Source organism: Melospiza melodia, chromosome 1 (assembly GCF_035770615.1).
Source record: "Melospiza melodia melodia isolate bMelMel2 chromosome 1, bMelMel2.pri, whole genome shotgun sequence".
Classification (NCBI taxonomy): domain Eukaryota; kingdom Metazoa; phylum Chordata; class Aves; order Passeriformes; family Passerellidae; genus Melospiza; species Melospiza melodia.
In genome coordinates, this window is record NC_086194.1 from 134,967,182 (window position 1) to 134,994,335 (window position 27,154).

General features: G+C 39.5%; 1 protein-coding gene across 4 annotated transcripts in view; it reads left to right on the forward strand.

Moving 5' to 3' along the window:
* Positions 1–27,154, forward strand: part of LYN (LYN proto-oncogene, Src family tyrosine kinase) — a 49,483-nt gene that overhangs the window by 9,453 nt on the left and 12,876 nt on the right. For 2 of the 4 annotated variants that reach the window (XM_063168916.1, XM_063168924.1), the window contains exons 2-10: positions 11,696–11,832; positions 13,034–13,082; positions 13,175–13,280; positions 13,735–13,833; positions 13,939–14,042; positions 15,510–15,659; positions 16,918–17,070; positions 22,950–23,132; positions 24,582–24,658. In XM_063168916.1, coding sequence (XP_063024986.1) covers positions 11,701–11,832; positions 13,034–13,082; positions 13,175–13,280; positions 13,735–13,833; positions 13,939–14,042; positions 15,510–15,659; positions 16,918–17,070; positions 22,950–23,132; positions 24,582–24,658 — 1,053 coding nt within the window. In that variant the 5' untranslated portion in view covers positions 11,696–11,700. The remainder of the gene's footprint in view (positions 1–11,695; positions 11,833–13,033; positions 13,083–13,174; positions 13,281–13,734; positions 13,834–13,938; positions 14,043–15,509; positions 15,660–16,917; positions 17,071–22,949; positions 23,133–24,581; positions 24,659–27,154) is intronic. The other 2 variants (XM_063168932.1, XM_063168942.1) reach the window with 1 other exon arrangement.

A 27,154-nucleotide genomic window follows, 5' to 3' on the forward strand; every position in this document is an offset into this window, starting at 1 on the left:
AAGGTTTATAAAAATTGATTTATACCCTGGGGATATAGTTAACCAAATCTGAAAGAACAAAAACTAATATGCACTTTTGTTCTGCTCCCCATTTCTCTTTTATGAAACACACTGAAAACAGAAGATAAACCCAAAGGAGAAGTGGCATACTTTCTATGAGACCACCCTCAAAACCTTCATCAGGGCTTGCTGGCTGTGAACTTGCTGTCCTCCAGCACGTTTATATTGATGTGATGGGGGACTTGGACAGGTTGGATTGATGGCTTGAGGTCAGTTGCATGAGGTTCAACAAGACCAAATGTTGGATGCTGCCCTTGGGTTGCAACAGCCCCACACAGCGCTACAGGCTGGGGCAGAGTGGCTGGAAAGTGGCTTGGCAGAAAAAGACCTGGGGGTGCTGGTCAGCAGCCAGCTGAGCATGAGCCAGCCAGGTGGCCAGGAAGGTCCATGGCATGCTGGGCTGGACCAGCCATGGTGTGGCCAGCAGGAGCAGGGCAGGGATTGGCCCCTGCACTCAGCACTGGTGAGGCCACACCTCAAATCACACCTGTGTTCGGTTTTAGGCCCATCTTTACAAGAAGGACATTGAGGTTCTGGAACGAGTCCAGAGAAGGGCAGTGGAGCTGGTGAAGGGTCTGGAGCACAGAGTCCTGTGAGGAGTGGCTGAGGGAGCTGGGGCTGTTTAGCCTGGAGAAAAGGAGTCTCAGAGGAGACCTTATCACTCTCTGCAATGCCCTGAAAGGGGGCTGTGTGCAGGTAGGCTTTGATCTCTTCTTCCAAGAAGCAAGCAACAGGACAGGAGGAAATTGCTTCAAGTTGTGCCAGGGGAGATTTAGATTGGATATTGGGAAAAAGTTCTTAACTGACAGCGTAGCCAGGTGTTAGAACAGGCTGCCCAGGACAGTGGTAGGATCTCCAGCCCTGAAAACATTCAAAGCACCTCTCTAAATGTGGCAGCTGGGGACATGGTTTGGATGTGATGATCTCAGAGGTCTTTTCCTACCTTAACAAGACCATGATTTTATGTTGTGGTGGTTTCATGATGTTCATGATCTTTGCATTCTATTTACAATACAGCAATGGGTTTGAATTACAGGCACACTTCAAGCGATCACATCTGCAAAATAGTCCTTTATTGCCAACAACATATTAACTACTTGAAGGACACCTTCATAAATAACTATCCTCTCCCCTATGTCATAGTAGCCATTAATAATTTTCTTCAACAAGAGTCCCATCAATCCATTTGTCCAGGCATGTGGAGGTTGAACATTTGGCTGCCTTACTTGAAGGAGACAAGAGTTTCAAGTATCAGCTGCTACCTGCAAATACACCTTCCTTTGCACCTTCTGGAGAGGGCAGAGTAACAAATTCCAGCCGAAGAGCTCATTAGGGTGCAGCCTGGTGCAGATGATTCCCCAAACTCATTATAAGTTAGCTAGTTACTAACTTTGTCTCTTGTTGTCTTCTGAGGCTCAGAAAACAGGGAGAAGCTCTCGTTTCTCTTCCATGTGTCACGCTGTAAATGCAGGCATGGGACACTGCACAGTGATGTGCAGATGGTTTGTGTAGCTGTGCCTTTGCTTTCCAATACATCGAAGTGTATATTAAAATCAACACCTGAGCAAAGCCACTGTGGGCATGAACCAGGCCTTTGGGACTCACAGAGACGCTCTGGTCACACATCTCTCAACTACACCTTGTTTTGGGAGGCAAAGTATTTGTCTGTGAAGGAGAACGGCAGGATAAATAGCTGGGTAAAGAAGAATAGTTCCCAGATGTGTGGTCTCCAAAGGAACTGTGTGAAACTTGTCCTATCCTTCCATCATGTCACTTTTTATGAGGATGAAGACCTTGGGGCTACTCTTGGACCTCATTCCACCAACTTTTTTTTTTATGGGTAGTTTCTCATTTTCCTATACCACACTTATTGCTCTAATCATTAGAAAGGAGTGGAGAAGGATCCTTATCCTAGTGGCAGGCATAGAAATACATAGCAGCATATATACATAAAGTGTAGGGCAAAGATAAACTACTGAAAATTTAGCACACTGCCATTGTTGGCCAAAATCATCAATTTAAAGCTGGAAAAAATGGTATGTGAGTCATAGATACACTCAACTTGGAAAGTAGATGTCGACCTTGGGGTTTGCTAGCTGGATTGGGACACTTCCAAATAGTTAGGAAGAATGTTGATCCTTTTCAGTGTAGTGGTTTGGCCAAATTTTCATTTGGAAATGGAGATTTGGTTAAATGAAGCTGCTGTTTGTCATTACTGGGAGTTTTTACCAATCAAGAAAATGACATTTTTACTTATAGCTTGCATTACACTTTAAAGTCTTTAAAGTATTTTGGGAACCTTTGCTTTAAGTTGGTTAATGTGTTGGCACAGCTTTTCTGTTCCATGTCATATGATCCTTTTGAAGAATTTGATAGAAGTATTTATTCTGTTATGTCAAATTAAGATGTTATTCGACCTTTCCCCCTATCTTCAAAAGATATACTACAGTGGAAAAAAGTTGAGGAAATGGAAGATGTGGTTGCCTGAGGGCTGGCAAAGTGAATTAATTCATTGTTGATATTGATTCAAAATTCTGGAGGATGCAGTTGAGGAAAATGATTGTAATAAAATGAAGCAAGTATTATAAGGTCAGAAAACAGATGTTATTTTAATGTAAGACTTGGTTTAAAATTAGTGCCAAAAATACTGACTAAATGAATATGGAATATTTTCATAATATATAAAGTCTATTATGCAATGTTAGCAAAATTACAATCTTCCATGGATTAACTTGTGTTTTGGTAATTTTTTTTCTTCAAGTCAATGAACTACGATCAGTAGTTTATACAAATTCTGCTTCATTTCAATGTGATGTTTTGTTTCAGGATTTTATTTTCATCCTTCTGAAAGCATTATAACATCATTATACCACCACAGTGACATTATTTTCCGTGTTTCTTGCTGATTTTTATTTACTCTAATGTGTTGTTTTTTTGTTTTTTAGCAGCTGCCAAAATTCCTTCATGAAACTAAGACTTTAACTAATCTAGACAAAACTGCAGTGAATTTACAGAAAAACGGAAGTTTTTTTTTTTTCTTGGCCAAAGCTTCCCACCCCTGTTAGAGCTACTTTTCATGTCATCAGCTATGATGATATTTATTTCATGTGTCACTTATGAGCTCCAGCAAAGACTGTGTATTTTAGCCAAGCGCTGAATGAAGTTACCCTCTCCCTGGACACTTAAAGGCAAGACAGGCAAATGCTGGAAAGTACCATGTGAATATAGAAAAGTGTTTACTTTGATAGAATTATTTTTACCAAAGCACTCCTTCCTATTGGAAGTTTGGGATGTGATAACTTAAGTCACTTATTTGCCACTTAGTGCAGCAATGTGTTCGTTCATGTTGGTTAATGCATCACTAAAAGTCTCATCTAGTAAGAAAAAAAATTAATGGGAAGTATAAGGAAAAAAAGATTGATACGATATATTATATTATATTATATTATATTATATTATATTATATTATATTATATTATATTATATTATATTATATTATATTATATTATATTATATTATATTATATTATATTATATTATATTATATTATATTATATTATATTATATTATATTATATTATATTATATTATATTATATTATATTATATTATATTATATTATGATGTGATTGATATTATATTATATGATGATATGATATTGCTGCTCAGAACGGGTCTGCCTTTTTCAGAAACACATCAATACAGCATCAGTATGGCAAGTCCATATATTTTATCTCACCAAAAGTTTTTGGTTCTTTAGTCAGTTGTTGGGGGTTTTTTGCTGTATGACTCCTCCTGTCTTGTGAAGGCAGACTTAGAGGTAGGGTTGTTCAGCCTGGAGAAGAGAAGGCTCCACGGAGCAGCTTTCCAGAACCTACAGGGGACTCCAGAGAGCTGGAGAGGGACTTTTTATAAGGGCATGGAGTGACTGGACATGGGGGAATGGCTTCAAACTGACAGAGAGCAGGTTTAGATTAGATATTAGGAATAAATTCTGTACTGTGAGGGCAGTGAGGCACTGGCACATATATCCCAGAGAAGCAGTGGCTGCCCCATCCCTGGAAAAGTTCAAGGTTGGATTGGGCTCTGAGTAACTCGGTCTAGTGGAAGGTGTCCTTGCTCAGAGCAGGGGGCTTGGAACCAGATGATCTGGGTCCCTTCCAACCCAAACCATTTTATTGAGTCTAATCCACAGTTCACTTCCAATATAGTTGTATGGCAGCACGCCTTTTGGCCCTGTTGTAACTTGAATTTCCATTTTAAGGAAGTGGAATTGAGGTATGAATATTGTAAAGTCCTTATCCCTCATTTCAATATGAAGGCAAATGTGGGAAAGAAAAGCAGGACACCAAACAATAGAGGAATGGGTGGTGAGAATTTCATTGAGACCAGCTGTCAGCTTGGTAGAGGATTCAGGGAAGGTGTCTGCCAACCCAGACTGGTTTAGTTGGTTTAATTTGTACCTTTGTGTTGGGAACCAGGTCTTGGAAAAGGAGAGAGACAGGAATACTGGTACAGGGCTCAAAACTGAGCATTGCAGAGGAAGTATAAATGTGATAGATGTATGAGTGCAGTAGGAATGCAGATGTTTGGGAGCATGAAAGTGGTAGGGTGATACTTTCTGTCACTGATGTAGGAAAGCATAAAAATAATCTGAGATAGCATGGACAGAGCAGAATTTGTCTTGGTCTCAATTTCTAAGGAAGGAATTGTGAAAGAAGTGGAACAAGGGGAAGTGCAGCAGACAGAAACCACTACCAGTCTCTTAGCAGGACCACTTTCTGTTTCCTGGTGTTACATTAGCATTACATTGAGACTTTTAAAAAGTACTTTCATTTGCAATGAAAAAATATGAGGTCCCTTGTGATATTGAGAGGCATTAGAAACACACAGGTGGCTGAGAATATCATGCACAATGAATAGTCTGGGGAAATAATGGGGAGAAATTTAATATCAGGGTGTAAAATAATGCCACAGGGGATAGGAAAGTCTGCTGGGACAATGACAATAGTTTGTCATTATGAAAAGTGATACAATACAAACCTGGATGTCTTATTGGACGTCCATATGATTATGAAAGGCCAATGTGATGAAAGTATGGAAATCATAAATTAATTTCTGGGATTTATTGAGTGAGATATTTCAGTAGATGGAAGAAATAGTAATATTATTTTCCTCAAGGCATTGCTGAAAATCATCTTGAAACATCTGGGCAGCTCCAACCTCCTGTTCTTAAGAGGGATGGGTTCAAAGTGAAACAGATGTGGAGAAGGGTTGTTAGGATAACCAGTGGAAGTGGAAAAAACTGAGAGAGTTTGGTCTCTAAAGTCTAGAAGACAAGCTGAAAAAGATGTGACTTCTTCCTAATCTCCCAAGAGGATGAAGGGCTAAATGCCATTATTGTCTCCAAAACATTTTTAAGACTGGGACTTACGTGACAGCTTCTAAGCCAAGCGGAGTGAGGTTCTGAAAAATTTCAGCAATAATATTTTGTTCTTCCCCACCATCACCCATTGATCTCTCTAAAAATGTAGCATGGAAAACGTGCTTCTGAGCTTGTGCCATGTGATTATGCTGCCTAGAACAGATCTGCCTTTCCCTGAGAATATTTTGTAGTCCTTTGCTCTAATCATGGTTGATAAATAAGTTAGCAATGTTGTCTTGCTGTGACAGACATGCACCCTTGGAAAATTTGAGGGATTGACTGAAGTGAGACCAGGTATGAGGAAATTTTAAAGTAACATGCTTGTTGCATACTTTTTCACCACAGTAATGTTGGCTACACGGAGGATTAACTTATTCCTTTTCTTGAGGATTAACTTATTCCTTTCTTATCTATTCCTAGATATTTATGTCAAAATATTATTTTAACTTTGTCTCACCTTTTCCACAAAGAAGATTGAAGCAGTTAAAAGAATGCCCCCTTTTTTTTTCCATTTTCTTTTAAATGCTGGCAGCTGGACTATGGCTTCTCACAGCTGAGGAGCAGTGAGAGTCTACAGAGGGCAAGTCTGTCATAGCCAAGCACTGAGTAGATTCAGGTTATCCATGCTCCTTTCCATAAGCATTGCAGGGAGCACATGGTGATCTGTGCCCTTCTGTGTATGCCCATGGATATCATATAAGGGATGAATTCCATTTGGGAGACACAGAGATGGGCTGATCCAGACCTACAGAAATAAGCTAAATTTGACAAAATATCGAAATACATGCAACAAGGATTGACTGAGACAAACAGAACCATTTTAGCAGAAAGGCAATGGAGGAAGAAACTGCTTAAGTTCCCCTAGTTAGCTGCCAGTGCAAAAACAAGATGTAGGAAGTGAAACAAGCTCAAAATGAAAGCTGACCCCCAGATTTCTGCATTTGCATGAGTCCAATTTGATGACAGTTATCAGACAGTCAGGACTTACAGTAAAATTGAAATGTGTATCTATGGATAATGTATAATATTATTAAATTAATATATAGCTATAGATATATGTGGTGAATTGCTGGTACAAGAATAAGGCTGAACAAGCTTAAATCTAACAACTTCTGAGACTGGCGAGGAACAGAAAACAACTTCTCTTCAGTTGCTCTCCAGTTGATGTTTTCATATTGCTCCCAACCACAGATAATTTATTTTTGCCACTCTTATTCTCGCTGTGGTCTAGTGGCAAGTCTTCACTTGCACAAATATGTGTAGACCAGTACTGATAAGCCATTGCTGAGCTTTGCCACCTCTAGTTAAGCTCCTGCTCTCTATTCCTTGGCAGTTGCTTTGCCATGTAATGATGAATCAGAAATGAACCCAAGTTTCCCAGAAATAGTCCTCATAGTCCCAATAACAGAGATAAAGGAGATCCTTGCAACACTTGGGTAGTACTGATGATGTGGAAGCAGATCAACATAAAGTGAAAGTAAGCACTGAACATTAAGGTAAATGAAGTTCTTACATTGAAGATTTTTAAATTTTTTTTCATAGAATTATAAATTTGAGCAGTTGACTGAAGGGACATAGGATGTTGGATGAGCTTCTGAGACAGCAGGTGTTTTTGTCTTTGAGCAGAGCAGGCTTACAATCCTTCCTCCCCAGCAGTTTTAATCTAAATCGATCACTCTGAGCTTTGAGACGCTTCTGCCTTGACCTTGAGGGAAATGCACAGAAGGCATCACTGTGTTACCCTGACTATAACTTGTGAAGTAGCAGCAAACCAACTGGCATTCAAGGCCAGAATGAAGCATCTAAAACAGAAGAGGGCAATGGTATTGTTTTCAAGTTTTGGAAGAGGTATTAAAAGTAAAACTATTTATTTCTCTGCTCTCTAAGCCCCCTTTAAAGCTCCAGGTGTGTAACCAGTTTGGATTTTATTTATAGATGTAAACAGTTGTTTCCTGTTCTTTGATTCACAAGTTTAAATATAAAGTAATATTCAAGACTCAGAGTAAGTTGGGGGTTTTAATTTTTTTCTCTTATTCTTAATCATGAAAAATTTGTGGTTTAAATGAAGAGTTTACTTTTTGCACTCAGTTGAATACAAATTTATTTTATTTATGTACTTGTTAAAATGCATATGTATATATATGTTAAAACCTTAAGCCACATAGCTGTTCTGGTAACTGATTGCTGACCTTTTCAGCAACAGATATTTTTTGGATAAATACATACTTTGATAAAATAGAGCTTGTATGCTCATTGTTGTAGTTCTAATTATTTTAAAAGTTAATTTATTATTGGAAAAGCTGAAGTATAATCTATGAAGATTTGAGAGTCATTTCCATGAAGACATGAAGACCAGACATGTCGAGTGGGTTTTTTAGGAAATAACTTCTAATATGCACCATATACGTTGTATGTAACAATCACAAGGAAGAGAATGGTTATAAAGACAAAATGAAAAATGAGATCACCTTTGTAGATGATACAAAGGGTAAGCACTGGGATGAGATGAAACCCCAAATGCTGCTGATGGGGGATGGACAGGTGATGGTCACATGAAACTTGGCTGCCTGCAGTAGGAAGTATTGTGTCTTTAGACACATTGCTTTGCTGGAAGCGTAGAAAAGGGCAGATAAAGGAATTCTGTTTTGGGGACAGACAGCAGATATTAACTCTGGAAGAATGCTGCCTTAGTTTCTGACTTCCACTCCTCCCAAACCATTTTGGAATGAAGACCCAAGTGCTGTAGACCCAAGGTGAGATAGGGGATTCAGAGAGAAAATTCAAGGCAAATGTAAACATCAAAATCAGTGTCTTTGAAAAACCTGCTGCAGAGGCTCTGTGTGATAGCTCTTGTGGATACTCCTGTGGCTGTTTGAAGGCTGCCTGAACCTAGATTCTTGTCACCTTGCTGCAGCTGTTAACCTAAGTACTTGTGTTTACTTTTTAGCCATAAACTACAGTATGCTCTTTGTTAAAAGCGAAGCTGTTACTTTTTTAGATATCTATTTATAAAGATTAGCAGCTATGTAAAATAGTATTTCTTGAAATTCAGTGTTAATCTTTCATGTCTAGAGGTGTGGACAGGACAATGAATGCAGAGCAAGAAGAGGAAATAGTGTCTCCTGTATTGCAGAGCTGTTGGAATGGAAAACATCTGAGTAGGGACTGGCAGCATTTTCTCTGATGCGTAAATTATTTTTATCTCTGATAAAGAACAATGGAGTTTGGTTTGTAATGATGCTGGGCTCTCTGTATTGCTCTTTGCTTACTGTTTTCTCTTTCTCTTTTTATCTGCACAAAACACTTCCTTGTGACACAGCTACAGAGCACCAGGCAAATAAACATTTACAGCAAGTAAAATGTTTTATTTATTTATACTCTCCTCCCCGCACTGCTGTTTTAGTTAGGTCAGGATGCCACTCCTGAAGCAGTTGCCCACATGCTCAGCTGTAATCTGTGTTCTGGAGCAGAACTGAACTGCAAGAATGGGGCTGCTTTGGGAGAATGCAGCGTGGGGCTCAGCTTTAGGTAAACCCTTGTTGTCAGCTGGCTCCTCCTAGATGTTCAATCCTTGGGGCTGTACTGGAGTGAAAGGGGCAGTAACCCCCTTGAACCAGCTGTGGGCTTCAGCACCCACTGTTGGGGCTTTTTGCTCATGTAGAACCAGCTGAGTCCTGTGGGGACTGTGGACTTTCACCTCTATGAGGAGAAGAACCCAGAAAAAACAGTGCTTCATGATGAGGCTCGGGATCTTCTCTTTGAAGCCATCACAAGGGTCATCTCACAAACTGATTTGTGTGATTTCAAATGGCATCAAGTAAACTTCTGTGTGATTTCAAAGCACCTCTACATAGTTATTGCTGATCAGTTCTTACTGTCATGAACAAATGCCAGCCTTGAGCTTAACACGGCCTCACAGCAGAGAACTGACAACTGTTCATGTGCTTTCAGCTGGGGAAAAAAATCTGAGTAAAAAATGCTTCTCTCTGAGTTTACACTGACACTGGGCAGGCTGCAGTCTCTAAAGATGTGCTCAGCTTTCTTACAGGAATAGGGAAAGGGAGTTTTGGCTGACAACTTAGATCAAATTACTTCATGCCCTCCACTTCAGCTATTTGTTCTGTACAAGCAGAACTATTCAAGAGCAGAAAGGTTAGCACTTAAGTGGATAAATACCTGATTTTGCAGATACAGCAGGTAATTAAACACTGGCCTTCCTGATGTCTAGGGTGAGTTTGCAAACATCAGTCTGCCTGTGGGTGTACAGAAATTTCCTATGAACCATGAATGACAAAACAAGAGTCATCTACATACCTACAGTTATAAATAAATAAAATAAATTTTTAAATCCTTCTCAGCATTGCAAAACAACTAGTATGCAACCCACATATAGCTGAGCATCACAAAAATTAAAGCATTAAAATTAAGCATTAAAGATGTTTGCTTCTAAGGGAAGCTCCTGCATGAAGATGTGCTCCAGTGCTGTCAAATAAATGTGGGAACACTGAAATGTTGACAGTCAAGAGGAGGAAACTTTTATTCTCTCCCTGGTCAGTGCCTATCGATTTTCTGTAGGATTCCTTTTATTTTTAGTTCCAGAGAAGAAAAGAAGGGGAGCAGTGGGTTTTAATGCTGCTTTAAACCAGGATCACAGATCACTGCTGAAATTTATGGACATCCAAGACATGTTGGCAATAGGTGACAGATAATTTACAGAAATGGTAGGAGAGGAAATATCCCTCTGTCATATTTAGAAGAAAACACTCTAACTGTGGATAGGACAGTGCAGTGTGTCATTATGTGGTGCTTCCTCAATGGCAGGATGGGACATTAAATGAAGGCGATGTTGGAAGTTGAGACTTGCCATGTGAGACTGCTTGTTGCCTTGGTTTATTTTTGTAATCAGTTAGGATTGTGATTATCATAGATATTGTTACAAAAGTATGAGTCTTAACATGCACCCAGTCCAGTCTGGTTAATTTTTACAGCTGCAAGGCTCCATCCCATTGGTACAGTTGTGTCTGCCAATGGACACTTCTGCTACTGCTTTACCTGTTCACTGCCATGAACCTTTTCTATCCTAGAGATGAAGGTAAAAGTGGGATGAGAGTCTTACAATCTGCTTTAGCTTCTCCAGCTGTGTTTGTTTACTTGAGCCTATATTTGCACCGAGCTCTTATTTTAGGTTTTACATTGTTCTTCAAAGAACTGGCTTTAAACATTAATTAGGGCAGGGGGGAGTGAGACTGTGTGCCTGCAAGGGAAAATGTGACTGTGAACCTAGCATTAGAGCACTGACCTGAAAGGAGGGAGAGAGGAGAGAAGGAGAGGGTTGAAAAGCATTCATAGTGGATTCTTTGAAGAGTAAGTATAATTACTCTCCTTGGAGGGAGGATTGTAGAGATAATGTTGTATATATATATTTGCTGGAGTACTATGTAATTGTATCATGGGATTAGCAGTCAGGTTCCAGTCATGCAGATGCTAACAGCTGTATCTCATCTGATTTAGCATGGATGCACATCCTGAGAGAAGGATTAGCCTTCTAAATGATACTGAAGAAGAAATCCTGGTGTGCTGATTTGCCATTGCTGGCACACACATTGGCTATTTTAGGCTGCTGTAACCTGCCTGTGTGAACAAGGAGGTGCATTGCTGAAGGACACAGTAGCAGTGTGTCTGCCATGGAGCTGGGACTGCACAAGTCATCAGCCTCATGTGAGACAGGGATTTGAATCAAACAGAGCTCCCTGCTAGACTGGCATCTGCAGAATGAAGTGGGGAGATACAGGCGTTGCTACTTCCTGCTGCAGTTCTCAGAATTTGGACAGGATTTTTTTTCTTTAAAATATACAGATAAAAATTATCCCTGCAATAATTGCATTTTCATTATATCCATTCCAAAGCTTAGAGAAGTATCAGAAAGATGCAAGGAGTTTAGGCAGGGAAAAGTAGACTGGGGAGAAAATATAAAAAATCTGAAGAAATGGTAAATAACAGTTTACTTCTTCTGTGGATTGAGACGAGGTAATTTCTTTCCTTTGGAACAGAAAAGAGCTATCAATGTGTGGGCCTAACCTTCAGTTGTGTTTCCCATGAACTGTTTTATATGAGAAGGAAGACCATTTTTACTCTGTAGCTCAGATGATTTCATGGGAAAGGGCTTGGTTTATGGCACAATGATTTTGTTTAACACCTTTTTTATTTCAACAGGAAATATGGGGTGTATAAAATCAAAAAGGAAAGACAATCTGCATGGAGATGGGCTAGATTTGAAGAACCAACCAGTACGTAAAACTGAACGAACTATTTATGTGAGGGATCCAACGTCCAATAAACAGCAAAGGCCAGTAAGTAGATAGTCCCAGGAGAGAATTCCTGTAGCAAGAACAAAGCATGACTGGCATAACTTAAATTTCAATCCAAAGCATATGCATGGAAAAAACTAAAATTGTGTGCAGTTCACCCTCAATGAATAAGTACCTAGAGGAATAAAAATTAAAACATGGTGGTTTGCTACTTTATGTTTGTCATAGTTTTCTGCATAAAAAAAGTAACTTAGCAATGCTTGAGTAGATATAACTATGTTTGTAGAAGAATGCTAGATGACATTAGAAAACCTGAAGTAGTTTAGATCCATTTTTTAAAGCATTGGTGTTGGGTTTTTAATAGCTATGGGATCCAGGTATTTGTTATTCCATTTATAGGCTGAAGTAATAATGGGTGATTTTTTACCAGCTCTAGTCAGCTTTCCTCACTGAGGGCCACGACTCAGCCTTGCCTGAGGTGTGTGGGTGAGGCTGGGAGGGTGCAGCGGTGCAGGGAGCAGCGCTGTGCTGCGGGAGGAACAGGATAACGTGTTCCATGTGTGCTGCCTGGCGCTGGAAGGAAGAGTGCTGGGGTGGGGAATTCTGCTGGGTACCAAGTGGGTTTGCTAATTTGCAGCCTGACTGGGACCTTTTTTTATCCCAGCTTCTTTTCTGTGCTGGGGGAACTGTGTCCTGACTGCCCCTGTTCAGGGACCTGCTCCCTGCAGGTGTGAATGGCTCCCTGCTCTCCTCTCTCCCCAGCTGACACAGTGAACTCAGTGTGCTCTCAGTCCATGAACACACATCACAAACTACCTTTTTTTTTTTAAATTGTTCTTTTTTTTTTTCCCCCTTGCACAGTCTTAGTGGCATAACCGTGCTTGTAGTTCTTTAGCATGACAGCTACAGAGTAATAGCTGTCCTGCTAAAGTGCCCTGCCTAAAGCCTCCTCAGCAGAAGTCCCAAAGCTGTGAACTTCTTCCCCACAGCTTGTGCCACATCTTCACAAGGTCTGAGCTGCTCAATTTAAAATCTAGGGGGACTCACTATATTTTTATATTGTCATATAAATAATGTATGGTATTTATATATAATACATATTTTGAAGAATGGTGGGAAAACATCTGAGATTTCCTTTTAAGACATATGAGATGATACCAAAGCAACTGTATAATATGTAATTGTAATTTAAGATCATCACAAAGATCTAAAACTGCTTAATTAAAGACATATTTTATTGTAGGCAAATCCAGAAGCACAGCTCTTACCAGGACAGAGGTTTGTCAGTCCAGGTATGTTTCTGTAGAAATCTCACAGCTGTGTGCTGTGCCCATGTCAGCCTGCAAAGTGATGTGAATGTGCCTTTGTCTTTCTGCTTTTGTAGATGCAGAGGAGCAGGGAGTCATTGTGGTAGCTTTGTATCCCTATGATGGCATTCATGAAGAGGACTTGTCCTTCAAAAAAGGAGAAAAACTGAGAGTTATTGAAGAGTAAGTATGGCAATATTGATTGTATTGCATGTTTTCTTTGGGCTCATCTAATTCCCTCTACAGAGTTTTAATATCCTACTTATACCATGGGTGTAGGAACAATAAGTGAGCTCTCTTACATGTGATAGTACAAATGCTTTAAGGAGTTATTCTAGGTTGGATAGGACTTTGCCCAACCTGCTGCAGTGGAAGGTGTTCCTGCTCATGACAGGGATGATCTTTTACCCTTCTAACCCAAACCATTTTTGAGTCTACAGTTCTCTGGTTGGCAGCTGGCCTCAGCAGCAGTGACCAAACATTGATCTGGTGGAGCCAGTGGCTTCTCAGGGCCCTTGACCTCAGAGGAGAGGTTGTGCTTCTCTCTCCAGCCTGGGCAAAGCTCTCAGCAGAGTAGAACCTAAATAACAATTCATCATTTTCGTTTCCTATGAGTACTACTGTTTTTGGTTTTCAGATCTGGAGAATGGTGGAGAGCAAAATCTCTCACGACAAGAAAAGAAGGTTTCATTCCCAGCAACTATGTAGCAAAAGTAAACACCCTGGAAACAGAAGAGTAAGTTCTCCCAGTCTCCAAATTCTGGCAAACTTCTTCACCTTGGTGGTGTATCCTTTTTGGGTGGGGAAAGAGTTGGTTCTAACTCTGTGAAATACTTTTCAGATGGTTCTTCAAGGACATAACCCGAAAAGATGCTGAAAGACAGCTCCTGGCTCCTGGAAATGGTCCTGGAGCTTTCCTTATCAGAGAAAGTGAAACATTAAAGGGTAGGTTTTGGGGTGGTACTTTGGAATTGAGAAGGAGATAAAAAACATGCAGTCAGTCTACACAGAAATTGACATCGGATGTGGAGTAGTTTTAGTGCATCCTATTGTGTGAATTTTCTGCAGTTCTATAGGAGTTAGAAGAATGAGAAAATTACCAGAAAAAGAGAGAAGAGAGTTGCGGGCTAACACCCAAATCTGAGATAAAAGGGAAAAAAAAGGCATTACATGTGTGATTACACTGACAAGATGCAGGAATGAATGAAGTGGTATCTTTTCTTAATATTTGTGACTCCTTTATTGAAAGACATATTACTGTAATAGTAGCTGCTACATTCTACAGTCTTCCATTATTGGGTCTGGATCCATTGCTACAAGTTTAAAGTTGTAGTTAATGCATAATGAGGGTTTTCACTTCTACAGTGTAGTGGGATTCTTTTCAGAAAGATTTTTGGTAAAATTTTGTGCTGTAAACAGAGTGCTTTGTGCTGAAAAGCTTTGTGAAGTCTCCAGGCTCTTCAGCTTTGAGAAGCCCCAGCCTGTGGACTCTGGCTGTAAGTCTGGATGGATATTCCAGCTGGATGCTGTAACACTGCATCCTGCAGAAGAAGACACATGAAGCCTTTCAGCAGGTCATGCCTCTTCACAGGGTAGCTTCTTTGGCCCTAATACTGCAGATTCTTGACTAGGTATCTTCTGAAATGGCCCCATATCATTGTCCTCTCAGCTGAAGACTCCTAAATGAAGTTCTCAAAGGAAGTTTCCTAAATTCTACATAGGGTACTGAGAGTATGGGAAAGTACCCCACAATCACTGGTTATGTGTGTGAGGAGAGATAAGGGGAGAGATCTTTTTTATCCTTTGAAAATGGGCAAGAATTGTACAAGTAGAAGAAACAAAGAATGCTGTAGCTAAAGGTAGAGGCTCTCCTGCCCCGATTTAAATCCCAGATGGATTTAAATTGGGGCAGGAGAGGCTGCCTGGGGCTGGACAGATCTAGCAAATCAACAGATCTGCTCTCCCTCCTCTATGCCTGAAGCCATCTCCAAACTGTCCTTTTGCTAGCTGGCCCGTGACAACCAGCATGTTCCTTTTTCAAAATGCTGATCTCCAGATTTCAGCTTCTGCCTGAGCAGGGTGAGAGCCACAGTCCTGCTTTCCCAGCCACCTCTACTCGAGCTGGGGGACTTTCTGCAAAGCTGGGCACTGACTCTGGAGCTGCCTGGAATATGGAACCAGTGAGTTTGTTGAATAAGATTGAAAAAGAAAGTGTGACCGTAAGCATTTTGGTGACCAGTTCAGGGCTGGTTTTTGCTAACTTCCTCCTGTGGATTGCAAAATGCTTTTTGAGGAAATAAGGGAGCAAAAAGAAAAGCAGACAAATTGGTGATTTTCTTAGGCTTGACCGTGCGTGTGTGGACTCTGTGGGTTTTTGCTATGTGTTAATGGGGGTTCCTTCTTTATCCACAGGCAGCTATTCTCTCTCCATACGGGACTATGATCCAGAGCATGGCGATGTTATCAAGCACTACAAAATCAGGAGTCTAGACAATGGAGGGTTTTACATCTCTCCAAGAATAACTTTTCCTAATATCAATGATATGATCAAACATTATCAAAGTAAGTTAAATCATTTAGTGAAGTCCATATTAGAATGCAGCCATTATTTTCTGTGAAGGAAAATAAATGTTTTTCTTTTGTTTCAAAGCTTTTCTTTTTTCTTTTTCCCCAAATAAGTTGAGCATGCATGTTATCAAAGATAAAGTAAAACTAATTGGAACCCAAGCATTATTGTTACCATAACCAGATCTAGTGCTGGTTGCTCTGTGGCATACCATTGTGAAATTAAGACTAGCTTTATAACACAATTCATCAAACTAAGGGTGATGTGAAGCTATAATAAGAATTTCCTGCATTGTAAATAATATTTTATTTAAGAGTAAATTTTTATTCATAACTATCAGAAATACATACAGACTTGTGAATGTTGTCTTGTACCTAGTGTTGAGTGTGAAATTGGTTTTATTTTTCCTGTAAATGTGTTTTTTTAATTATCAATTTTTAAAGGAAGAAATATTCCGTATACTTCAAAGAAATAAAATTGCACCCACGTAGAATATATACATTTATTTAAAAAAAGAAAAGATAGGGAGAGTAAGGGACAAGTCTATCTATGTTTTAGCTGCAGAACCGACTTCTCATTCTGCATAACCTCCTGCTGAATAACTCCAAAGTTCAGGGTTTTTTTAATCTTCTACCTGGAAATAAAGACAGGACAATAAAATGTAGAACATAAAATCACATAGTAATTTTTCAAAGCCATTCTGAGGACTTGGCCATGAAATTTTTCTGAATAGTTAGATATGTGTGCTAGCAGTTCAACACAGCTGGAAAACCTGAGAATTATTCAACATTCATATAAAAGTTATAGCTGGTCAGTGTCTGGAGAAAAAACAATGTTGACCTACTTATGCTTGCATGCACATCTGTCTGAAACTATGTTGCAAGAAAATTTAATGACAAAATGAGAATCCCAAACCTGACTCCATTGTACATCTTAACCAACATAGTGTCAGGAATAAGATCTGATATTGTATTTATTTGGTGAAAATTGTACTTAGACTCCTTAATAATCTGACAGTAACCAGATGCATGTGATACTTTTTTATTAAGTTTTTCTCTGAATGCAAAATTTCAGATCAGAGGCACTTAAACTTCTGTGAAAGCACCAGAAAGGCTTTTTTCATCATAGCATCTGGTTGTTTTGAACATTATTGTGGGCTGGCTGGTGCAATTAAGCAATGTTTGTCTCAAGTCATGCAGCATAGGAGTGTAATGTATTTTGTATTTTGTATTTTGTTTTTCCTTTGAAAACCAGGGCAATCAGATGGCTTATGCAGAAAGTTGGAAAAAGCTTGTATTAGTCCCAAACCTCAAAAACCATGGGATAAAGATGCATGGGAAATTCCACGGGAATCAATTAAATTAGTGAAGAAACTTGGAGCTGGTCAGTTTGGAGAAGTCTGGATGGGTAAGTTTGTTCTTTTGAAATGAGTATTTAACTCTGAAGGAAATGTTGTTTCAGAGTCATTCAAAAAACACATTGGACATGAACCTGATGCTGTATACTTGTAAAACAGAAAATCAGGCCCAGAATGTACCTTCTTGTGAGGAGAGAGGGCTTGTAAAAGGGGTAGATACCTGACAAGCAAGTGGAACAAATCCTTTTGGTGTCTTTTAAAGGAAAAAAATAGTGAGTAAGCACTGTAATTTAGAAGGTCAAGGACAATGAAGTCTTGTTATGTTTTGAGGCAGAAATACAAGATTATAGTAAGATGTGGCTCCTGAATCTCAAAACCAATGAGCCTCTCAAAACTTTGTTTCAAATCAGAAAGTGTTAAAGAATATGAAATAGAAAGAAACAGTGTCTTTTAGTGAACTGTGGATAGTGATATCATAGTTCATTTGTGAAGAAGATGCCTCCTGCAATGTAGTGCATGGTACTGCCATGCTGGGTGAAGAAAGGGTGTTGTCTGCCAGAGTGCTGCTCAGAAAGTAGGTGATTTATGTAGATATTGAACAGCCCATACCTTGACTCATCAGGCAATAATAAAACTGTCATAAGACTTCCAAGTTGTAAACATTGATATATGCCCAGCAGAAAATGATAGCATTAATTATTGTAACCTGAATAACCTGCTCTGTTGACTTACAAGCACTATTTCCTCAGCCTTAGTGACTTCCTACTGGCAAGATGCTATGCCCAGTGTCACATTCTGTGGAAGTGGTTTAATCATCCTGCTTTTGAAATGCTGCCCCTTCTGACATCAGATTATTCTTTTGCTTCCTCATTGCACGTTCTATGTACTATTCATTGCTTACACACTTTTTGCCACTTAGAATCTTAATTGAGTTAACTACATCTTCCTCCCAAAGTCTTCATTAAGATGTTTCTTCAGGCCAAGTCATTCTCTTAGCCTTTCCCCAAATCTGTTTTATGGGACATTATGTTTAAGTAGGAATGAATTTGTTATGATAAAAGATCAGATTATGATGATGATGATCATTATTAATTTTAAGACCTAAGATTCTATGGGCAGAGCATTTCTGAGCAACTTAGAAGTGTGTCCCAAAGCTGGCTAGAAGACACAAAGCTATGAAGCGGTCTCTGATAATCCATGGGAGTGTGTCAGTCTGACAGGAATGTCATTGCTTTGAAGAGATGCTCTCATTTAGAAAAGCAAAGCACGGACTGGTGCAGTTTGAGTGGCAAATTAAACACACTCAACTGCAGTGTCAATCAAAAAGCTCTAACTGAGTCTCAGGTGCAATCTTTTGGTATAAATCACGTAAAAAGTGCAAGCAACACATCTCTAATGTAATATAGCCAAATTCAGCCTTTATCAGCCTTCACGAGAAGAGGCTTAAGAAACCCTCTAGCTATGATATACATGAGTGACAATTTAGATACTAATCAGGACAAGTGTCAACCATTGTTCAGTTATTTCTGCCTAATAAACCGGGGCAACAAATGTTTAACTTACACTGAAACACTGTGGTAGGAGCCAATCACCTGCTTGAAAATGCAGATCATTTTGGGAAGTGACTACTTCTGCACATAGACACAGAAAATAATAAAACTTTAAAAGGGTGTTTCTGCTTCAAGATGCTTCCTCTTGTTTTTGTCATTATTTCAACATCTAAACTGGGCCTGAGGCCTATGTCTGAATGCTGCACTGTGAGAAAAACTAATGTACTGTGAAAGCAATGGCTGCATTTCCTCTTCTTTGCTTTCTTTCTGAAGCGAAAGAAGATGATTTGCATGGCACAGATCCTCTCAAATCAGGAGCATGATTAAACTTGGAACCAAAGAAGTTCAAGATGGAAAAGCATATTAGGTCAGCTGTGTGGTGCAGGGTGTCAGCAAACAGTGTGTATTGTAATGATCACCCAGGGAGTTATGTAGGAGTACTGAGCAATAATCTGGTTGCTGTGCTCTCCTGATTTGAGAGCTGGTTCTTGCACTGCCGTCTCACAGAGAACAAAATTTTTTTTTCAGCCATCATGTGAATTAGAAATGTTGTTCCATGGTTCAATTACTAAATAAATTTCTTCTTGATAAAGGATATTTGGAATTGTGCTTTCAGAGGGAAGAGTGTCCCACTCAGAGGAATTGTCCTTTTGAGTAAAGAAAGATGCAGAGCTACTGGACAGAATCCCAGAAAGAGCCACAAAGATGATGAGAGGACTGGAGCACCTCTCTTTTGAGGGAAAGCTTAGGGGATGTTATCAGAGTGTGTAAATAGCTGCAGGAGGTATGCAAGGTGGATGGAGCCAGGCTCTTCTCAGAGTGCCCAGTGACAGGGCCAGGGGCAATGGGCACACACTGAAACACAGAGGTTCCTTCCAAACACTCACTGTGTCAGTGGCCAAGCACTGGCACAGGCTGCCCAGAGAGGTTGTGGTGTCTCCATTCTTGGGGAGAATCAAAAACCAACTGGACACAATTCCTGGACAGCCAGCTCTAGGTGTCCTTTGGGGAGTTGGACACAGATGCTTTCCACAGGTCCCCTCTGTGTTTCTGAGAGATATGGGAAAGATATGTTTCTGAGAGATACAGATAATGCTGATACTGAAGTGTGAAGATATGCAATTATAGCTGTTATGGTCTTTTTTCTTTTTAGTATCTCTGTAAATACTTTCTGGGCTTCCATGTGGACATCTTCCTCTTGAACAGTTTGGAGGAAATTAACTTATATTATGGAAAGAGTAAGAAAATCCTAGGAACAAAAGCAGGCCTCCATATGTCCCCAGCACTTGGCTGTGTTCCTGTATGACCTATGCAGAAAATCTGTTTTGTGGAATGGGCAGGTGAATCTCCTCCAGCTCTGAAGAGTTACTTTTACACAGAGAAAAGTTGCTATCAGTTTTCCAGTTTGGTTTTTTTTTTTTTTCTATCAATACAAGTGCAATTTTATGCATTTTATAGAGATTTTCTGGGTTTAGGCTACTGAGTTATTGTTTATGTGCTTGTTTTGGTCATCATTGCAGCCTGGGCTTTCTGCCTTCACATTTAATGGGCTGTGTGGAGATGAGTGAGAGATGGAGCTGCTGCTGCATTATTCTGTCCTGCAGCTGAATGATGGCTGTAGGAGGGAAAGGAGTGAAGTGCTGATGTGCAGCTGGATGCAGAGAAGCTGCTGCTCCTCAGACTCTTTCCCAATAATCCTCCAACAGCAGCTGCTTCAGCCATTGTGCCTTCTAGCAATGTCATATCTCCATAGCTCCCACAAGTTGTTCCCAGGAAATTACTGGAAAAGCAGAGGAAGGAGAAAGCTGCATATTAGAGGTTTGTTCACAAAATTCTGCATCTTCAGTCCTGTTCAGAAATGGTAGACTCAACCTCACTTGTCTATTATAAGTTCATATCACACCTTGGCCTGATTAAACCCATGCAAGAATCTGGGGACAACCTGGCTATGCAAGACACTACTCTGTCAAAATAATAGTAATCAACTGCAAAATAAATACTGAAACACTTAATTTTTTTTGAGAATTAAATTCTAATATGTAAAAAAGAACATGGCTTGTTGCGTGAGACATCACCACACGATCCTCAGACTTTCATGCTAGTGCTTGCTTCACATTTGATTTTAAACAGTGGCTAAAACTGCAAAGAGACTGCCTTCCTGCCATGGTATGAAAGGTTTTTAGACCATGGAGTTCAGTGCATCTGGGCAGCTGTTTTAATGATGTGGTGAAGCAGAGCAGCACTGCAAGAGCAGGGTCTATGTTTTATGCATTTTTGTTCCTAGTGAGAACTGATATGATGTGAATCATGATGCTCTGTGGTATTAATAATCCATGAAGAGAATTCTCAAGCAGGGCTAAGAGGAAAGTTAACAAGGCAAATGCAATGATTATAGTGTAGTTTATTAATGAGTCACATCTTGCTTGCATCTCAGGTGTAAAAGATTCTCTTATTCCATAAGCTCTGAATTAAAATACAAGTAATGCGTGCTTTGGAAGTGTATTTTCTTCTGCAGCTGTTAGCAATACCAGAGTGTGGTCACAGAGCTCATGGCCATCTTGTTTTGGTGTCCCATCCCTCCCAATACATGATGAAATAAATGAACAAGAGAGAAATCCAAGATCAGATATTTCTGGTAATCTCACCAGTTATTTGTTTTGCACAATACCACCAGAGAGTCAAGTAGACTTCTTTACAGCAGAAAACCTCAGTATCACAGAGATGGTGTAGTAAAGCAAACTACCTTTTTTTAAAACAAAAGACCTGAGTTTGAGGGATATCTTTAGTGAAGGTAAAATACTCTTAGGTAGTTAATTTTAAGTGTATTGGTCATAATTTCTCCACTGAAATAGTTGTATTAATTAGTATTCTCTATTAATACAACAATTAAATAGTTTTATTAATTAGTATTCTCTATTATCAGTAGAGATTTCAACCAATTGAGAGTGGAGCTCATGCTCTGTTTTAGGGCATGGAATGGAATAGTAGAAATGATACAAATAGTCTTTCTGCTTCTTAAACAGAGAGAAATATATTTATTTTCTGTTATTCTGGTAGTTATAAATCATATACCTGAGCTTTGAGAGTGGATTTGACCTGTAACTAATTTCTTACTATTAGGTAACTTAGAGAAATGCCTTTGGTATGATTTGACCTGACCATGTTTGGAAAAATAGATTTAAATAATCATGCAGGTGAATATTTTGTGATTGTGGCATAGTGGCTTTTCTCAGGTGATGATCCTTCTTCAAAAAGATGCAGTGCTCAGAGCAAGCACTTAAGATCTGGAAGCTAGGTCCTTGCTTTGCCACTGATTTCTTTTGTTGGACAATAAATACCATAAGGAAATGATGGATTCCCGTTTGGAGGTGTATCCATCATGGCAATGATCTGGATTGTTGCTGAATACGGAAATGAGCTATTTTGTTGAGTCATGAAGGTTTCACCTCTTCTGAGAAATATTTCTACAGTGTTGCAATGGGTATGGGGAGGGATAAAAGTTGCATTTATATCCCTCTTTCTCTCTCTTCTATTTCTTCAATTTTCAAATTATATGACTTCACAAGGTGAACTTTAGGGCAAAGATAAACTTTAGGATAAGTGCTCGCCACAATATTTTTAATGCTACTTTGACATTTATTTATTGTTTGTCAAACATGTCATCTGAAAATAATTCTGTGCTTTTCTCTTTACTGCTAGTTGCTTTTTATAGAATTAGAATGTTACGTTAGAAGGTTTGCAAAAGAGAGAAATGAGCCACAGCCGCAGTCTCCTCCACTCCTGGCATGGGCTGTGTGATAAGGAGTTATCACATTTTGAATCTCGTGCTGAGCACTGCAGGATTGCAGTCCTGGCAGCGTGTCCTTGTTGGTCACGAGAGCCATTCAGCTGCACTTTCCCGTAATGCTCCATTTTGAGCACCAAGGGTTGCAGGAAGGATTGTAAGCATGAGACTGGCATGCATGAAATAAGTGTAATCATGGGATTTAAGATACTTCAGAAATTTCCAGCCAGTCCTTGGACTCTATTGTTCTGAGGCAATTTAAGTGGACATTCATTGAAATGTGCCTTGACCAAGTATTCAGGGGCTACTTGTAAATGGAAACTTGGTATGAGGTAAGATCATTTGCTTGCTTTATTTTTTTTTCAGATAACTGATTTCTAAAAACAGGGAATGGATCATTTTTCTCTGCAGTGCTGTATAAGTTGCAAAATAAGAAGGAATTCTAGCATAAATATTTGTGCTACATCTGGCACTTGTTTTCAGGCTCTCAGCTATTCCTGGAATCCAACCTCACCTGCTTTACGAATTCCTGCTGGTCGGGACACTGTGGGCTGCAGAGTGACTTCAGTGCACTGATCGTGTTCCCTCCCTGTAGGTTACTATCTTAACAGTACCAAAGTGGCTGTGAAGACTCTGAAGCCTGGAACAATGTCTGTGCAAGCCTTCCTGGAGGAAGCCAACCTCATGAAAACACTTCAGCATGATAAGCTCGTTAGGCTTTATGCTGTAGTGACCAAAGAAGAGCCTATTTATATTATAACAGAGTTCATGGCAAAAGGTGAGAAAAACATTGCATCTGCATGCTGATTTGGGCTGAGCTAGAGTTCATTTTCTTCCCAGTAGGTGAATGGGGCTCTGTTTTGGATTTGTGCTGAACACAGAGCTGATAACACAGAGATGTTTTTGTTATCAGTGAGCAGGGCTTGCACAGAGCCAAGGCCTTTGCTGCTTTTGGTGCTGCCACACTGGTGAGGGGGCTGGGGGTGTTTGGGAGGGTGGGAGGAGACACAGCCAGGACAGGTGACCCCAGCTGGCCAGAGGGATATTCCAGACCATGTGGCATCATGCTCAATATAGAAAGGCAGGGAAGAAGGAGGAAGGAGGTACAGTGTCTGTTTTCCTGAGTAACCATTAAATGTGATGGAGTCCCGCTCTCCTGGAGATGGCTGAACACCTGCCTGCCCATGGGAAGCACTGAATCAATTCCTTGTTTTGCTTTGCTGGTTTGCACAGCTTTTGCTTTTCCTCTTCCTATTAATCTGTCTTTACCTCAGCCCATGAGTTCTCTACCTTTTACCCTTGTGATTCCCTCCCTGGTCCCACTGGTGGGAGGTGGGTGAGTGGCTGCATGGGTTCTGGTTGATGGCTGGGGTTAAACCACGACAATCTGCAAGCAATAGTTTAGTGAACTCTTCTGCTTCTCCTAAACTAGTTCCCTTTCTTTGTAAAGAAAGGAATGATAGAGTTATTTTTGAATGTTCAAATATTAAAGGGAGGAGCACCTATCCTTAAGATGGGCTGAAGCTTTAATTTTATGACTCATTACTTCATTTGTGAGATAAAACATTTTTACCGTTTTCTTAAATGCAGCATTTTCTATTGTTTCTGAATTAGAGGATAACCCCCAGAATAGCTCTGGTTCCTTTGGACTCCCTACCTAACTTTTGTTTCTGGTATCATTGCAAGGCAATTAAAACAAACCTTAGGAATTGCCTTATGTGGGACTTGAATTGATAAAGGTGAGTGAGGAATGGTCCTGCAAGGGTGGCTGCACTACTAGGAAAGGACTCTATAGAGCATTACAAAATATGCAGTTTCCTTCTCAGATTATCTTGGATAGTAGTTTTTCTTGTTTTGTTCTGTTTTCAAGCAATTTTGCTGTAACTTAATGAACAAATTGTATGACTTGGAAAGGATTGATGTATCTGATTCTCCTAGATAGCTTTCCTGATGGTAGGAAAGAGTAGGATGCTTATCAAACTCAGCCCCATTGAACTGAGGTGTGACCTCATGGGAGTTTTCTACAGCCAGGGAAACAGCAAAACTCGAATGTCTGACATGCTGTTTTGGGTGTTCCTGTCATTAAACCATGCAAAGAGACTCTCTTGCTGTAGTCAACTTGAAAATACGTCACTGCACCAGTTTTGTTACCCAGAAAATTGGGGAACCAATGTGAGTTTATTTTTGTTATAAGATGCACTGATCTAATCTTTCTCTGTTTTAACAGGAAGTTTGCTGGATTTTCTGAAAAGTGATGAAGGAAGTAAATTGTTGCTTCCAAAGCTAATCGACTTCTCTGCTCAGGTAAAGCTTAAAAAAATGTGCTCAAAATTATATTTTGAGGTTACTTCTCTTAGAGTCTGAAACTCATACTAGGCCATTTTATCCTAAGGATTTTTACATTTCAAAAATGTAATTTACAGGTCAATTTTGAGTAAATATAGTTAATTGAAAGGAGGAAGCAGATGGAAGAATTTTCAAAGGGAATATGTGTTTTGGCTTAACTCTTAAATACCGCTGGTGACCTGTTCAGATGGCAGCAGTACCCAGCTGCCTTCCTTTGTGAAAAGGCTGCTTTCAATTTGAGCAGCTACAAATTGAAAGTGTAAAGACAAGTTGAGAGTTTTTGCTTAGCAGATCCTTTCAGAGTTAATAAATGTGTCATTTTTTTTACTTCTTAAGTTAGGTTAACTGGTCAAACTCCTCTTAACCTCAGTGTACCCTTCTTGGTTTCAAATTCTTAGGTAAATTATTGTGAAATGGTGTTTCAGGTACTAGTGTATGATTTATGAACCAGGATGATTGTTTCAAAATATACAAGTTATCTATGTTTAAATGAAATCTGAAGAGAGACTCCTGAGTGATTTGTGTGTCAAAGCCTCAATCAAAGCTCCCAGAGCCCGGTGTTTTGTCTTGGACAGTTATCAGAATTGGGTATTCAGGGAGGCATGTAACAAAAACAGAGTAGTAATTCTGCATTTGCAGGTTGTACTTCATATTATTAGTTATTATTATTAGACATTTCTGGTAGGTTATTGTTAACCAACCTTTTTTGGGGTTTTTTTAATATGCATTAGAGTTTACAGATTGTTGTACCCTATTATGTTAACTTGTTATAACTCATGAGAAAAAATGGGAAAAAAATAATAGGTATAATAAAACATTAGGAATTTACACCAAAAATTCGCAATAAGAATATTATATGAATTTTAATGTAATTATTGCTATACAAATAATTATAGAATTAGATATTAGGAAGTATTTCATTACCAAAAGAGTTGTCAAACCTAGGAACAGACTTCCTAGAGAGGTGATCAATGCCCCAAACCTGTGATATTTTACAAGTCATTTGGTCAATGTCCTTGATATATGCTTTAATTTCTGGTTAAGGTGGCCTGAAGTGGTAAAGCAGATGGACTAGATGATCACTGAAGGTCCTTTCCAACAGAAACTATTGTATTCTATAGTATATTATATATTTACTATTGTTATATAGATGTTCAATATATCAAATATAGGTTTTTATTTCACATAGACTCAATGGAAGAGCTATTTTTCCTATAGTTATTGGTTTAGTGTGGCTATAGTCTCTTTAAATTTTCTGAACTCTTTGGGAAATTTGTCCTTGAGAAATTATTTTTAGTGGGATAAAAGCTTTGTAGATGCAGAAAACCTGCTGGATCCCAGGTCATGGTCTGAAGACATGAGTGACAGTGGGCAGAAAAGAGGTAGCTTTGAAGATAATGTGTAGAATTCAAGAGAGAAAAGAATATCTGTGAGTGCTGATGTGAAAGGAGACCTGAGATGGGGAGAGAAAAGCACATGTGGTTTCACAGCAGACCTTTTAGTTGGAGTTAGGGACGTTGTGTTCATCTTAAATTAATGCTGTGTTTTCAGAAATTTAAGGCTTGAATAGGGTAATGAGCTAAAGAGCAACTCTGTGTACAGCTTGGGTAAATCACTGAGATAACAAGGGTCAGAGATTGCCATTCTCAGAGCTTTGAAGGTCACCTCAAATGGACATCACTTGTCACCCTGATCTGACAGCAGCCCCTCACAGCCAGCTCCTGCACTGGACCTTGTGCTGCACAGGTGGTGTGCTTGTGCTCTTGCCATATAGGATGTAGACCGTCAAGAGAAATTCCTGAGACTGGCTTGCAGTCATCCTAAAGGGATGTTCAGGAATGCCTCTCTGAGGATTTCTGGCTGAGGCCCAAACAAAACTTTGGAACAGAGATACTGGGATTTTTCTTACAGAAAGAATTTGTAGGGTTTTTGAGCATGTTTGTAAAGAGCCCTTAATGCCACTGTGTGATAACAGGAGTGTGAGGAATAGACTTGCAGGCTGCATGTGTGTGATTCCAGACCAGAGATTTCCCTCTGACCAACACAGACGTTCCACCAGTCTCTGGCAGTCTGAATTAATTAATAGATCTTTAGGGCAAAAGATAGACAAAAATCTTTTCAGACCTCTGCTAAGGTAACTTGTGGATCACTCTTTTCCTGAATGTAGGCTGTGTGTAAAGGAGAACACAAGAGGTGTGGAGTTTTTTGGCGTGACTCTGGTTTGTACCAATGGAACACTAATTTATTCTTACAGAAGTGATGTTAACCTCTCTGCAGAGCAAAGGGAAAAGAAATTTGGAGAGGTATGTTTCAGGAGAGTTTAAAATTAAAATAGAAGGAAGCTTGTGGTGAAGAGGTGAGGATTCTTCTTCTTAGATAAGATCAGGCTTTTTTTTTTTCCTTGGTGGACGCACACTTGAGCTCTTCATTACTCTCTGATCATACCATTCTGGC